This window comes from Dreissena polymorpha, chromosome 11 (assembly GCF_020536995.1).
Source record: "Dreissena polymorpha isolate Duluth1 chromosome 11, UMN_Dpol_1.0, whole genome shotgun sequence".
NCBI lineage: Eukaryota > Metazoa > Mollusca > Bivalvia > Myida > Dreissenidae > Dreissena > Dreissena polymorpha.
In genome coordinates this window covers 79,082,534-79,098,646 of record NC_068365.1, presented here as the reverse complement: position 1 = coordinate 79,098,646, position 16,113 = coordinate 79,082,534, and the positions used below count along the sequence as shown (strand labels likewise).

General features: G+C 35.6%; 2 protein-coding genes across 4 annotated transcripts in view; one reads left to right on the top strand and one right to left on the bottom strand.

Moving 5' to 3' along the window:
* Positions 1 to 229: 229 nt before the first annotated feature.
* Positions 230 to 9,727, bottom strand: LOC127850919 (60S ribosomal protein L36-like). Of its 2 annotated transcripts, none has more exons than XM_052384322.1 (4): positions 9,682 to 9,727; positions 9,394 to 9,497; positions 1,875 to 2,009; positions 230 to 367 (listed from the first exon to the last, which is right to left on the bottom strand). In XM_052384322.1, exons 2-4 carry the CDS (start codon positions 9,493 to 9,495, stop codon positions 278 to 280), a joined length of 327 nt encoding a protein of 108 aa, XP_052240282.1. In that variant the 5' UTR covers positions 9,496 to 9,497; positions 9,682 to 9,727; the 3' UTR covers positions 230 to 277. The 2 variants fall into 2 exon arrangements, with proteins under 2 accessions (XP_052240282.1, XP_052240281.1); XM_052384321.1 differs by having other exon boundaries at positions 9,660 to 9,694.
* Positions 9,728 to 9,739: 12 nt separating this feature from the next.
* Positions 9,740 to 16,113, top strand: part of LOC127850916 (recQ-like DNA helicase BLM) — a 199,034-nt gene continuing 192,660 nt past the window's right edge. For both annotated transcript variants that reach the window (XM_052384315.1, XM_052384314.1), the window contains exons 1-7: positions 9,740 to 9,765; positions 11,023 to 11,058; positions 11,390 to 11,684; positions 12,134 to 12,213; positions 12,735 to 12,883; positions 15,247 to 15,284; positions 15,519 to 15,660. In XM_052384315.1, the coding sequence (XP_052240275.1) occupies positions 11,045 to 11,058; positions 11,390 to 11,684; positions 12,134 to 12,213; positions 12,735 to 12,883; positions 15,247 to 15,284; positions 15,519 to 15,660 (718 nt within the window). In that variant the 5' untranslated portion in view covers positions 9,740 to 9,765; positions 11,023 to 11,044. The remainder of the gene's footprint in view (positions 9,766 to 11,022; positions 11,059 to 11,389; positions 11,685 to 12,133; positions 12,214 to 12,734; positions 12,884 to 15,246; positions 15,285 to 15,518; positions 15,661 to 16,113) is intronic.

Below are 16,113 nucleotides of genomic sequence, written 5' to 3'. Positions count from 1 at the left end.
TTTGACGTAGGAACAAAATGAAATGATGTGCATAATGTCCATATTGCCATCTATCCATATTCCAAGTTTCATGAAAAAATATTAAGAACTTTTAGAGTTGTCGCAGGATCCAGAAAAGTGTGACAGACTGACGGATACAAAACCATAAGTTCCCTCCGGTGAAACCGGTAGGGGACTAAAAAGCAAATCATAGAAGACTAAGTATGGAAGTAACAAGCAAATCATAGCAGACTTGGCATAATGTTTAATGACCAAGCTATGTACAGGGTAAGTTAGATTATTTCTGTGCCTGTGCAGCCTTCCTCATCTTCTGTAAGACAGTCTGCATTTCTTCACGCTTCTTCTTGCCACGAAGGTGAGTGCCCAACTGAAAAGGCAAAGAGGAAAATTCAACTATACTTACACTTAAGCTTCATAATCATAGTATTCACAAATATTCTTTAATTGTACATGTGCTCAAACAGCTGCAAATATGATAAATGATGTTTAAGAATCTGCTCTGAATAAGGAATATTTGATGTGAATGGTGAATAATTTGGGAAGTATTCAATACCATATTTGATATACTTAACAAGAGCTATCCCAAGACAGCCGGCTTAACTTTTTTAAGGCTTTGATAGTTCAGTGTGTGTAAGTTTTCTGTCTTTGATAGTTCAGTGTGTGTACGTTTTCTGTCAAACACCTACCCGTGGTCATATAAAGCCCAAAAAGACATAAAGCCCCATAACACTCAAAATCAACAAATATTTCATAAAATAAAGTCAACCACTCAAGTTTTCTTTATAGCATATTTTACAAAATATTTTATGAAACATTAATTGATTTTGAGTATTTATGTGGCTATAACCAGACTTTTGTAAGTACCAAAGAGGATGTTATCCTGCTAAAAGCTGGTCATATATGTACCTTTTGGTCAGTGGATGTTTATAAAGACCCAGAACACATTGTCAGTTTAATTTATGTATCTGTTGTAGATATAGAGACATGGAGTAGAGGCATGGTTACATTATTTTCCTAATACTAACAAGATGTGTTTGTGAAACACTATGTCCCCCTAATATATTTGACCTTTGACCTTGAAGGATGACCTTGACCTTTCACCACTCAAAATGTGCAGCTTCATGAGATACACATGCATGCCAAGTATCAAGTTGCTATCTTCAATATTGCAAAAGTTATCGCAAAACTTTATAGGGACTGTCAACCACGACGACGAAGATAATTAAAGTTGTAAAATACCGTTTTTTTTACAATTATTAGTATATATTGATTAAAATATCGAGACTGGTATATTACATTTATTGCAAAAAGTTGTCAAGTTTTCATATCTTCAGTAAATTGGGTATTAAATTTTACTGGGTATGTCTACCAGGTAACTAGCAGTTAACTATAAATGATGCCAGTAAATTGATCATCATTGTCATGTGGTTAACCCAGGAAAATGATCAATCTACTTGCGTTATTTATAGTGTGTGTATCGTTATGTCACATATTTTGGCGACGTACTTTCGATTTCACATCGCAACATTTTATTACCAAATATACTGACAATATGAACTTTTTTCAAGTAATGTAATATACCAGTCGTGAAATTTTAATCAATATAAACTAATAATTGTAAAAAAATACGGTATTTTAGAACTTTTATTTTTTCGTCATACGTGGTTGACAGTCCCTTTAACCAAGGTTAAAGTTTTGGGACAGAATGACAGACAGACAGGCCAAAAACAATATGCCCCCGATCATTATCTGGGGGCATAAAAATTTCTCACACTTGTTCATATGTTTAACATCATTTGTAAATTATTCAATGTCATGCTTTGTAATGCTTATGAGCACATTTTGCAAAAATGACTCATTTAATTTATACATACTCTCTTTTTGCAGAATTTGAGTGCTCTTTTGTCCTTTGAGATACGAAGCAATTCCTGGATACGTCTTTCGTAAGGAGCAAATCCTGTAACCTCTCTAACCAAGTCACGAATGAATTTGTTTTTCTTTGTCAAGGTCTGAAAATACAAGGTTTCATTAATTCAATAATTGTATGAAATATACCACAAATAAGTGTATCAGTTGCAGTGGGTGCTGATTTCTGTACATCTGAGTAACAAAAAAGGCGAATTGTTTCCAATTCTATGAATTTAAAGGCATCAATAATTCTTCTCTAGATAAAAATATAGTTTGACTAAATTGAAATACAATCACGAGGGTAATCCACGGCGAAAAACTTCAAAGCCACACTGAAATTTCACCTGAAAAAGTTAAACCTTAATAATATTAATCCAAGTTTCAAATGTCTAAAGATCATGGAAAGAGGGTGTCAATTGTCCCAAATTTAAAATTTGGAAAATAAGGCCGAGGGTCTGGGAACGCAGGTCCCCAACGGAGATAAAGGGTAATGCCCCCACCCCCTCCAGCCCTCTCTAATTGTTCTATTTTATAGAATTTCTAGTTTCAATTTCTGGTGAACACTAAGCGAAATATTATTAATCAGACTGTCTGCATCACCGCATGTGTATTTGTCATCGAAGGTTTGTTTATAATGGACGTAAAAATTAAATAAATCTGCCAAAAAATGCTGTATCCGAAAATGACAATCCGAAAAATGTACGTGTTTTACACATGAAATAAAATGTGCATATCATTTTAATGCAGAACAAGGGACAAAATTGTCACAAAACCAGGTTTTCATTGTGAAAAAAAAATCTGATAAAGGGAGAAAACTCAAACTGAACTTTTGAAATGACCAAAAAAAATTAACCCCCTTTGTATTTTCTTTTTTTTTAAATCTATTTTTAGTCGTGGCGACCTTGACATTGGAGATATTGACGTGATTCTTTTGTGGGACACACCGTCCCATGATGGTGAACAAATGTGCCAAATGATTTTAAAATCTCACAATGAATGACATAGTTATGGCCAGGACAAGCTCATTTATGGCCATTTTTGACCTTTGAACTCAAAGTGTGACCTTGACCTTGGAGATATCGACGTAATTATTTCGCGCGACACACCGTCCAATGATGGTGAACAAATGTGCCAAATGATTTTAAAATGTGACGATGAACGACATAGTTATGGCTCGGACAAGCTCATTTATGGCCATTTTTGACCTTTGAACTCAAAGTGTGACCTTGACCTTGGAGATATCGACGTAATTATTTCGCGCGACACACCGTCCAATGATGGTGAACAAATGTGCCAAATGATTTTAAAATCTGACAATGAACGACATAGTTATGGCCCGGACAAGCTTATTCCGCCAGCCCGCCAGCCAGCCAGCCCGCCAGCCAGCCAGCCCGCCCGCATTCGCCAATCTATTTTTCCTTCGGAAAACCTGGTTAAAAATGAAAACCTGTCATAATCATCTTCAGCAGTGAATACAATTTGAAATATTATAAACCACACCCTCCGCATCACCGCATATGTATTCGTCATTCTTAATCTATTTCTTCTATAAAGAACTTCAAAAATAAATTATAATCGCCGAAAAATAATGTATCCGAAAACGACAGTCTGAAAAATGTATATATCGTATGACTGCAGAAAATGAAAACCAGTAACCTAGCAAATATACAATTTGGTTGACATATTTCTTTATAATAGCATATTTTGTGGGTAGAAAAACAACTTCATTATCTCCTTTTAATTTCAAACGATAATTGGCAGAAAGGTGTACCCTCAGCGACATAGAGCTAATTATTTAATTGTCATCCTTAAATTCAGATCGATAGTCAGGAGAAAGGTGTAAACTGATCAGCTTAGAAATATTTTTTCATTGTTACACTTTTTTTTCATTTGTTTCAGTGCTTTCCACCGGATTTGTGTCACGTTGCATTTTCTTTTAAATTTAACGTGTCAATTGACGTTCTGTGGTGCGTTATAACTCAAAGAACAAGAAATGTGTCCACAGGACACGGATGCCCCAACTGTAACTGTGTCACTACATAAAAGTATAACTGTGTAAACGATTGGTAGAAGTTATTAGCTTTTTTTCAAATCCTAAACGCAGATTTGGAACCTAAACACTGACCCTAAGTTCAAGGTCAAGGTCACAGGGGTCAAAATTTGTGTGCGTATGAAAAGACCTTGTCCATATACACATGCATGCCAAATATGAAATTGCTATCAGAAGCGACATAGAAGTTATGAGCATTTTTCGAAATCTAAACGCAAAGTGTGAAGGACAGACGGACGGACAGACGAACGGACAGTCGGATCACTATATGCCCTCCTTTGGGGGCATAAAAAAGTCTTAGAATATCAAAATAAATCAGAAAGCCACATAAACTAGAGAGCGGACAACATGCTTAATCCTTGAAAAGCACTAAGTGACCCCGTGACCTAGTTTTTCACCCGGCATGACCCATATTCGAACTTGACCTAGATATTGTCTTGATACAACTTCTTACCAAGTTTAGTAAAGATCAGATGAAAACTACTTCAATTAGAGAGCGGACACCATGCTAAATCCTTGAAATGCACTAAGTGACCCAGTGACCTAGTTTTTGACCTGGCATGACCCATATTCGAGCTTGACCTAGATATTGTCTGGATACAACTTCTGACCAAGTTTGGTAAAGATCGGATGAAAACTATTTGAATTAGAGAGCGGACACGAAGTGTGACCGACCGACCGACCAACCGACCGACCGACGGACAGTGCGAAAACTATATACCCCCTTTTCTTCGAAATGGGGGCATAAAAACAGCGTCAAAAGACGTCATTTGGTGCGCCATGACTCTTCAAGAAAATCCCCCAGTCATTTTAATATATATATTGTTTAATTGTTTTAAAACTTTCCCGCATAGATAGTAAAATCCCTACTCGAACAATTCCCAATACATCCGTTTCAACCAGACACTATTACTGTATACTTACTACTTTTCAAGTATCTATTTATTACCCGATAATCCCGTTTTTATAAATCACTTTCTGGTAAATATTGACGATAAAAGCTCTCAATTATTTCTTTAACACAAACCTTGCCATTTTTCTATAGTATCTAATAAATTTTAAGTGACTATTTATAGATTTGATAAAATATTGCCTCTGAACATGCGTCAATCCCCTGGCGTGTTGTGTGCATGTTAAAACGCTCAATACACGCACGCTTTCTTGTAGAGTGAAATGACATTATTAGCAAATTGGTGCGTTATGACTCTTTAAGAAAAAACAGCAATAAAGTCATTGATAACATTTTTAAAAATAGTTGTTACCCTTTCCCGCATAGATACGCATAATCCCGTCTGGATCAATTCCTTAATACATCCGTATCAACCATACTTTCTATCTATTACTGCATACTTACTACTTTTCCAGTCGTTACTCATTACCCGATGATCCTGTATATTTCAGTTTTAAAGCAAATTCTGGTAAATATAATTTTTGATAAAAGTGCTCAAGAAAAAATATTCTTCATTCGTTCTTAAAGTATTAAATAAATGTTGGCATTTGTTACTATTTAAAGATGTGATGAAATATCGTCCAATCAGGGAGGGTTGTTTTTTTTCCACAGAATACGCGTGAATCGCCTGACATGATGTTCATGTTTTTATACAACACAAATTACATACACACTTTCCATGGGACGTTCTTCATGTCTGCATATTTTTCGCGCGCTTTATATTGAGATAAAGGATACTACACTGTTTATTTGATGCTACAATTTGTTAATGTCGCGTTAGCATTAAAATTCAGAAGCGTGTTTCGGATTACAGTCTTCGAATTAGCCTATAAGCCCGTAGCCCGAGTCGATTCTTGGGACGGTCAGTCGATCATAAATGCATATTAAATAGCCCGACCGGTCGATTGAATATTTTAGCATAAAATAATAAACAAAGTGAAAACAAGGGCTGTTTGTAAAACATGCATGCCCCCCATATGGGCTCTCCGTTGTAGTGAGAGCCATTGTGTGAATATGTTTTTTGTCACTGTGACCTTGACCTTTGACCTAGTGACCTGAAAATCAATAGGGGTCATCTGCCAGTCATGATCAATGTACCTATGAAGTTTCATGATCCTAGCCATAAGCATTCTTGAGTTATCATCCGGACACCATTTTACTATTTCGGGTCACCCTGACCTTGACCTTTGACCTAGTGACCTGAAAATCAATAGGGGTTATCTGCCAGTCATGATCATTCTACCTATCAAGTTTCATGATCCTAGGAATAAGCGTTCTTCAGTTATCATCCGGAAACCATTTTACTATTTCGGGTCATCATGACCTTGACCTTTGACCTAGTGACCTGAAAATCAATAGGGGTCATCTGCGAGTCATGATCAATCTACCTACATGTATCAAGTTTCATGATCCTAGGCCTAAGCGTTCTTGAGTTATCATCCGGAAACCATTTTACTATTTCGGGTCACTGTGACCTTGACCTTTGACCTAGTGACCTGAAAATCAATAGAGGTCATCTGCGAGTCATGATCAATCTACCTATCAAGTTTCATGATCCTAGGCCTAAGCGTTCTTGAGTTATCATCCGGAAACCATTTTACTATTCGGGTCACAGTGACCTTGACCTTTGACCTAGTGACCTCAAAATCAATAGGGGTCATCTGCGAGTCGTGATCAATGTACCTATGAAGTGTCATGATCCTAGGCTTAAGCGTTCTTGAGTTATTGTCTGACAACCACCTGGTGGATGGACAGACCGACCGACCGACATGAGCAAATCAATATACCCCCTCTTCTTCGAAGGGGGGGCATAAAAATACATGAACACCGGTCAGCCACTTTGGGTTCAAGACATAATCAATGGAAGTAGTCGGTACAAGTCGTTAGCCAATCAACACGTATGAGTTCCACTCTTACGGAGACTCCGGAGATGGACTATTTTATTATTGATTTTTGATTGGTTAGCGGATAGAAAAACTGACGAAAAATCTTCGCTACTTTCCGAAATTCGTTCAAGTCAGCAAACGTTGCAAATGAAAAAGTTTGCGTGATCGATTAGCAAAATAAAGCACTGCAATAGCATATATTTAAGCAATATGTTAACAAAATTTTATATTTATTATGTATTTGCTAGGTAACTGGTTTTCATTTTTCTTGAATCATACGATATGCACATTTGATTTCATATGCAAAACACTTCCATATTCTCGGACTGTTATTTTCGGATACAGTTTTGTTTTTGTCGATTTAAATTTATTTTTGACATTCTTTATGAAAATGTCTATAGAATGATGAATACACATGCGGTGATACGGATGATATGATTTATAAAATTTCGCATTGTTTTCACCAGAAATTGCAACTAGAAAGACTAAAAAAGTACAATAGGTTAGGGCTGAGGGCGATAACAAAACTGTATGAAAATTGTTTCATGATTTAGGACAAAATTAATGTCCTGAAAAAAATTGACCATTAAGCCATTTGAGGAAACCTGTCCTGAGGAAATTGGGGCCAATCTGAAACACTGAGATATGGAGATGTTCGGAGAGCATGCCTTTGCTGTTGTTATCAAAAATAAATAATACAGTCTGTTGAAAATGGGACAGGCAAATGTTTTTACTCATTAGAAGTTATTTCTGATTGGAAATGAATATTTTTGTTGCTCCGAGCCAAAAGTCATAAAATGTATGTTAACCTTTTCGGGCTATTGAAACTGTCTTCGGGCTATTAAAAATTCTATCTGATTAGCCCGAAGGGCTATTGGTCTAAAATATTTAGCCTGAAGACTGGGATTACAAATTGATAATGCTCATTTGAAAATCGAACGAAACATTTACAGTTGTGCGTAATTAATAAGAGTGTTTGTTAAAGCGCATTACGTGTCGAATACATGTCAGAAAAACGAGGTGAATCAGTTCTATAAATGGACATGATGAAATATACACGTACTGGAATTAAATTGTTATCGCATAATTGCACAACTTACTCGCTACAAGTAAGTAATTGCTTACCACTTGCAATTAATTTCTCGTATTAATTATGTGTCATAAGTAACACTTGTTTACTGTAAAAAGGTGTGATGATGATGCCCGAAACCGTCTTTAATGTACTGTTCTAGTTACCGGTTTCATATTATGTGAATGGTACAACCCCTTGCTAATCAAGCTGCGATAAACTCTTACTTCGTGCCCGACGTCAATCAAAAATAATTGTCGATAGTTAACCCCGCCCTCATAAGCATTCGCGTAACCGATTGGACAATGAACATAACAGTTTGACGACTGGAAAGATACATGAGTTTTCTGTGATACATCCTTGTCAGAATAAAAGACTGTGTAATGTGGCTAGAATAGTCGATACGCGCGTTATGCTATCTCCTATCGGTGGATTAATTTATCTATGACCCCATGTGGTGTTTATGGCGATTACATGCGAAAGTCGGTACCAAGTTCTCTTTTAAAATAGGGAATATTGATACACTGATAGAGAAACCTTGATTTTTACATTCTCCGATTTCTTTTACCGAAAAATACACTGATCGGAAAATTTCAAGCGGCCTGGGGACTCTGATTTAGAAATTCAAGCGCCCCGGCGAGGGGCCTATAAATGGCCTGTGGAAAACCCTGTTTATCTTTAAATACGACATTTGCCATTGGCGGCATGACAATATTAACTGTGTATTCGAAGTATACAGTGTCTGCACTTGAATGACCCAATATCTTGTGTGAGCAAACTCAATGCTGATTGGCCAGCTACCACTAGCGCTTCGATAACAATAAGGTCAAGCATTGTCTCATGCTCTGGTGCAGACCAGTTTCCGTCTATTGTTCAAATTGCGAACACATTTCTTTAGACAAAGAGCAAAGTATAGAAAACAAGTCTGTATTTAAATGGTCAAACAATACGAAGTTGTTCTATAAATTTAGGGTTCCCGGAGGATCACCCAGCTTAAAAGAACTGGTGACCCTTGCCAAAATCTGATGTCATCGGGTTCCCGGGACACCGTTAGTGTCGAGGCCTGTATATTACGATTGGTAGATTAGACACGAGATTTATCTCACCGAAGATTCCGGAGATAGTCTATAGCGTATTTTCGAATTCGGAATTACTCGGCTTTGTACATCGCAAAAACATATACATTTAAAAGAACCGTTGACGTGTTTGAAACTTTGGATTAATATCAATATTATGCGAGAATTACATATCATGTAAGTTATTTTTATTTCGCATTATGGATATATTTACGATCTATTTGCCTTTAATGATGCCAGAAAATAGTTTATGTGGCTAATATTTCGAATTAAACTGCCGCCCGGATTCTGGGCGGGGGTCTTGACATGGAAAATGCCGTAAGCAGTTGCAACTCCCAGCGACCCGGAGGGTCAATAGCTGGGAGTTGGATTATTGCAACTAGATTTGTCATACAGATAACAGAAGCGTAATGAAATACTTAATTTCACTGAAATATAATTGAATTCATTGTTACCCCTTTCCTTCTTGATTGCCGTGACTTAGAAGCATCGGGGATCTTGGTTGTCTTGTGGCCTTTATGAAGACCAATGGCCATATCATACTTCGGGAGACCCATTTCTGAAATTCAATATTTTGAGACACTTAAACTGGTGTGATCATTATCAATTTTATGAAATACTGATGAATTATTAAGGTTTTATATGTTATGTTATACATCTCTGGCCTTTTATGATGCTTTAAGTTATACAATAACAAGATTAAACAGATTTCTATGTCAACCTCAGAATCCAATGTTGTTTACCTTGTATTATGGCTGAAAAGGAAGTATGACACTGATCATCTCCCTTGCATAAATGAACCGGAAGTAGAACGAAAAGAGCGCTAGGTACGAAGTTACTTAAACTGTTCTTTAAAGTTCATCACGACTAAACAGCTTGCTAGGCGTCCAAAGTCTGTGTTAAATATAAGACCATATAGAACCGAGACAATTACCACAATTATCAGTTTCATTAATATTATTCAATACGGATATACCCATAAATAATACATTTTCTACTGATCATTTTCGTACCCATCTTTTACTTCAGAAAGTTGTATTATTTTTAATTCCTTGGGTAGTAGACTATTGTTCTGTAAATTACCCATTTTATATAAAAATGCATGATCTGGTATCCTACAGTGACCGAATTCCGGTGACATAAGAACAAAATAAACAATCTTCTAACAAATGCAAACAATGACACATTACCTTCAACAATTATTTAAGTGACTTAGTCCCATACAATCCATGTAAATTTTGTTAAGTTTTACATTTTTTTGGTTCAACCCACAGAGCTGCAAAGTGAACTTAACTGAGTGTCACATTTTATTAAAATTATATTTATATATATACTGTATATATATATATTTTTTAATTTCAGTTATAAAAAATTTGAGATAGACTGTAAATGATATGATGTTTTTATATTCTTACATTTCTGTGAAATGATCCCTAACTAAATTAATGCCCATTAAGTCATGGTAAAATGTGAATGAAACATACAATAAATGTAAATTTGTATACTTTTTTTGACACGTGCAATCTTTTGGGTCATTCAGGCCTTTTCCGCCCTATGCCACAGGTCCGAATATCGGCCCCATTCCCAATGCAAATCTGGTTGTTTTTTTCCCCAATAAAAAAAAATCCCAATTCAAACTTCAAATGATTGCAATGAAACACTATTTACATGCGATTATTTTTCCCAATTGAGCCAGTTGAATTTTTTGCAATAATTTTTTTTCCCCAAATGGGATTTTTCACGATGCGAAATTCCCAAAAGTCCAGTGTGGCGTTGTCCCACAATGGAGCAGAAAAGGCCTTTCATTAAAATTGCTTTAAAACTGTACTTTTAAGTACACATAAATTAATATGAATAATAATAAGTGACTTAAGGATGTACCGGGTATAAATTTTTTGATAATATTTGGAAATAAACACAAAATATATGATTGTGATCGAAGATCAGTGATTTTTTGCCCAAATCAGATACTGTATAAAAAGCTATTGTTTAGTCTCTGTTACTGTCATTACTATTTAGCTTTTGATAGAATGACATTGTATGACACTATTCAAAAAGCAACATTCTCTAAGTCTTTATTTCAGGTTGTCAGCGTTGTATTAGAAAATGGCTACAAAAGGGTATGTTATTGTTGTTATAAAATATATGATTCAATTATGATAATGTTTTACCAACCAACATAAGTGTGTATTGTTAATTCTTCAATTATCTACACAAAAGGTTATCTTAGTAACAGTAGATGTGATTTATAATTTGATCAGGCGTGATATTTTTCTATTTGTCTGTTTCAAAAATCTTGTTAGGCAAATTTTATGTACATTATGGCTGGTGTTCACTTGACTTAATATGTTCCCTCTGAAATGCTGGGCAGTGCTGACGATTTATTTCTCTGTTCTAACCTTCAAATTGCTTATTATTCATAATTATAAAATGTACTTTGGTATTTTGTAGAAAATTCAAATTTCGGAAAACAGAAGGGGTTTTTAGTTTACAAATACCTTCAACAGTAACCCCACCAACAGCTTTGGTTTCATCAGCAGCCATGCAAGGTGGAAAGGTGTCAGAAAATTGGTCTGCAGATAGTATTAAGAAGCAGGTGCAGAAAGCGATGTTCAGTGGCAAGGAGACATTGGATCTGTTTTCTGACGATGATGATGACATCATGATCATGACACATTCTGCTGCAACGGTTCAGCATAAGCCTTCAACACATTCACTGAAGATTTTGCAGAATAAACCAAAAAAGGTTTGCCTTTATAACCATGAGTAAACATTCTTCACTAATTTGTGTTCAGCTTATTATCACACAGAAAAGAGAGCAGTGATGAAATCAAAGTGCAGAACAATTTAATGATATTTGTACTTCAATATAGAAAAATGTGTGTATTAAGCATCATTATGTTTATCATTTACATATTATTACATGTTCATCATAATAAGCAGACAGATAGCAGACATTTTTAAGGAATTTATTTACAAATTGACAAAATTAAAAAAAAATTATTTTAGATTCAAATAGAACTTAAGCCTTTTTCAAACATTCACAATTACAATCCTTACTTAAAAATTGCTCTTTAATTCAAATGCTAATTCAAAAACAACAACACCAACAATAAGTATTGATTATATGAAATGTATTAAATTCTTATGAGCTAATACAACGTTTCTTCACAGTATTTTGTTTTTCTTTGCTAGTTGGCCACAGTTCAGCAGTCCATCACTGCCTTTACCATGCAGCCTAAACCGAAGCCTGTAGCTGCAGTGGCCCCACAAAGGTAGACTAGTTGCCAAGATTTCAATGCACTTTTTTATGCCATTTTGGTATTGAAATCTAGCCCCAATCTCCTGCTGATAAAGTGTGCATATGTTCTTTTTTTTCCATCTATTAACTTTAATATTACAATTCCCATCAGAATGTTTACTTTTTAAAGAAAATATTTTAATAAAATCGTACAAAAATGGCAAAGAAAAAACTTGCTTTTTTTAATATACCCTGTTGGATGAATTTTATAGATGTAGAACAAAACAATTTATGACAGTTGACATAATTTTGTGTAATATATCAATATTTATAATATAACATGGCATTCTGAAAAAAAATTAGTGTCAGTTAAAATGTTTGAAAATCAAGAATATTATTTGGAAAAAATCCAATGTCCGAAGAAATACCCGGTAATAGCCAAAAATCATTTTGGCTTTAAAGTTGTGTCAAAATATGTAAATTGTCTAAAGTAATTACATTCCTGTTACTGTATTATGTTATCATAGTATTCATTATTGTTTGTTACATGCCCAGGTCCCCAGTAAAGATGTCCCAGCCAAGCCAGGGCCTGAAAAGAAAGTCAGATGAGTTAGAGCCCAGTGGACGAGCACACAACCTGCCTGAGAGATTCTCCTCGTTTACTGACGGGCTGGATGATGATCTGGATGATTTCAACATTCCAGGTCGTGACTTTGAGGAGTTTACCCTACACCACTCGGATACACATTTTGAAGCTTTTCAAGTATCTTAAAAAATCAAATTAAATTGAAGACCTTTCTTTAAAGATTTAAGTTCTTAAGGCTTCATTTCCAGCAAACAGCATACAACCTGAACAGCCTGCAAGTTACTCACAGGCTTTTCTGGTTTTATGGTGGTTGCATATAGCCTTTTTATGCCTCCGGATCAAATGATCGGGGGTATATTGTTTTTCGCCTGTCTGTCTGTCATTGTATGTGTCTGTCATTGTATGTGTCTGTCATTGTATGTGTCACAAAACTTAAACCTTGGTCAATACTTTTGCAATATTGATGATAGCAACTTGATATTTGGCATGCATGTGTATCTTATGGAGCTGCAAATTTTGAGTGGTGAAAGGTCAAGGTTATCCTTCAGAGTAAAAAAAATATCAAAGCGGCGCATTAGGGGGCATTGTGTTTCTGACAAACACATCTCTTGTTCACTTTGCTTCAGAGCGGGAAAGGGTTAAGGGGTTTCAAAGAATAAGTTGAATAACACATGTGTTTTTAGCTCACTTGAGCGCAACGTGCTCATAGTAAGCTTTTGTGATCGCCTTTTGTCTGTCGTCCTTTGTGCGTTGTGCGGCGTCAACATTTGCCTTGTTAACTCTCTAGAGGGCACACTTAAAAGATTGGTCTCAATGATATCTTGGATGAGTTTGAAAATGGTTACGTTTGCTTGAAAAACATGGCTGCCAAGAGGCGGGGCATTTTTCTTTATATGGCTATATATGGCTGGATTAAAATCTTGTTAACACTCTAGAGGCCACATTTATTGTCTGATCTTCATGAAACTTGGTCAGAAGATTCATCCCTATATTATCTTGGATGAGATTGAAAATTATGCTGGTTGGTTGAAAAACATGGCCGCCAGTGGGCGGGGAATTTTGAAACTTGCTCAGAAGATTTGTCCCAATGATATCTTGGATTAGTAAAAAAATGGTAACCATTGCTTGAAAAACATGGCTGCCAAGGGGCGGGGCATTTTTCCTTATATGGCTATATATGGCTATAGTAAAATCTTGTTAACACTCTAGAGGTCACATTTATTGTCCGATCATCATGAAACTTTGTCAGAAGATTTGTCCCAATGATAAATTTTGGATGAGAAAATGGTTTTGGTTGCTTTAAAAACATGGCCACCAGGGGGCATTTTTCTTTATATGGCTATATATATGGCTATAGTAAAACCTTGTTTACACTCTAGAGGCCACATTTATTGTCCAGTCTTCATGAAATTTGGTCAGAAGGTTGGTCTCAATGATATCTTGGATTAGTTTGAAAATAATTATTTTTGCTTGAAAAACATGGCTTCCAAGGGGCGGGGCAATTTTCCTTATATGGCTATAGTAAAATCTTGTTAACACTCTAGAGGCCAAATTTACTGTCAGATCTTCATGAAACTTGGTCAGAAGATTCATCCTGATAATATCTTGGATGAGTTAAAAAATGATGCCGGTTGGTTGAAAAACATGGCTGCCAGGGGGCGGGGCATTTTTCCTTATATGGCTATAGTAAAACCTTGATAACATTTATTTTCTGATCTTCATGAAACTTGGTCAGAAGATTTGTCCCAATAATATTTTGTTATCTCAGGTGAGCGACTTTGGGCCATTCAGGCCCTCTTGTCATGTTATCTGGACTGTAATAATAGGTAAATGCATATGTGCAGTAGGCCTTTAAGTGTCTTTGTTTTTCTAAATGAGCACAGGCAAAGCTAACACTTGCACACAAAAATAATGTTGATACAACACTTAGTAGTAAAATGGAAGCATTTGAAGGATTAAATTGCAAAGGTCTTAGTATATTACCATATCGTAACAATTTATGTTCACTTGTTTTTCATACACGCCATATTAACATTTATTAACAGTCTGTGATATGATATATGTAATATTAGTTCATATTAGTTGTTGACTGCTTTTAAATATGCTGTATAATTGTGTTAATTATCAAAATTAATAACAAATTATGATGTAATACATTCTTGATAATAGTTTCTGAAAATAATGGTAGCAATCAGTAAATAATGTAGTATTTGTATCTAACAGTAAAAGTACATGTTTATATTTCTCTTCACTCCATTTTGCACAGGTTTGAAGAGTTTTGTTTCTCTTTTCCTAAATCCTTATCAAGAGAGTTGTTCTATCCATTAATGTTGATGTTTGTTTGAAAGTAAGAAATAAGTCATATTGTACAATGTACATTTACCACTCCCTGAAAACAAGTAGTTTTCCCGAGTTATTAGACGAGTCCATTATTTTTTTACAAAAGTCAAAATGTTGTGTGTGTTTTTCCTGTGTTTGTAGATTCTCCATTTTTCAAGAAGAGCTCATCAAAAAAGGAGGTATTTACCGTTTAAATTTTTACACGTTGTCAATACACAATAGTCATCCAAAATAAATCCATTGTAAATATGAGACACAGCTTATGTTCATTCTGTCTTCCAGAATTGAGAAGCACTATGTTTATTCAGTTGTCAATAATAAATGTGGATTTTTTAGCAAACATTGGTTATATTTATGCAGTCAACCAGAATCAATCCTTTTTTTAATAGAAAACAATGTTAATGTTTGACCAGGCCTCCAGGACTGATGGCATATATGAAACGTCGGCCCCTCAGAGCAAGAAGCGTCGAACACTGGAGTTCCTAGAGGAGGACATGTTGGACAGGACAGGACCAGCGACCACAAGTCCCCTTGCAACCCGGGGCTTGCAGCAAGGTCAGGGCCAGATTTGACATAGCTCAGTATTGAGATGTTAAGTTACGCTTTAGAAAAAAATGGATACAATTTTCTGTGTTAAAGTCATATTGTTTTGTGTTATCATTAGCTAAAACATATGTATTGAAGCTCAATTGCTTGGAAATCCAAAGGCTTATTGAGACTCTTTCAGGTCCATTTCACGGATAGAACCAGTACTGGACGTCTCTCGATAAATGGAACCTGTGACCTCACAGTTGCTAGGCAGATGCCATAAACACTATCCACAGCATCCTGCTGTGTTTTAATCGCTGAAACAGTTTACCTTTAGGGGTTACTTTTGGTGGCTGTTTTATCAGCTTCACTTACAGTTGGTGCAGATAGTACATATTTGACTAAAACTTTATGCAAGTGCTTATTGCAATTAAAGGAAGGTTAATATTGATTTGGTGTCATTACCCCAATTAATGCGTT

Coding starts and splice junctions, on each gene's coding strand:
- LOC127850919 (XM_052384322.1), bottom strand. CDS start 9,495: ATGGGTCTCCCGAAGTATGATATGGCCATTGGTCTTCATAAAGGCCAC. Junction 2,010..9,393: donor GGCAATCAAGAAGGAAAGGG/GTAACAATGAAT, acceptor TTGTATTTTCAG/ACCTTGACAAAGAAAAACAA. Junction 368..1,874: donor TCAAATTCTGCAAAAAGAGA/GTATGTATAAAT, acceptor TTGCCTTTTCAG/TTGGGCACTCACCTTCGTGG.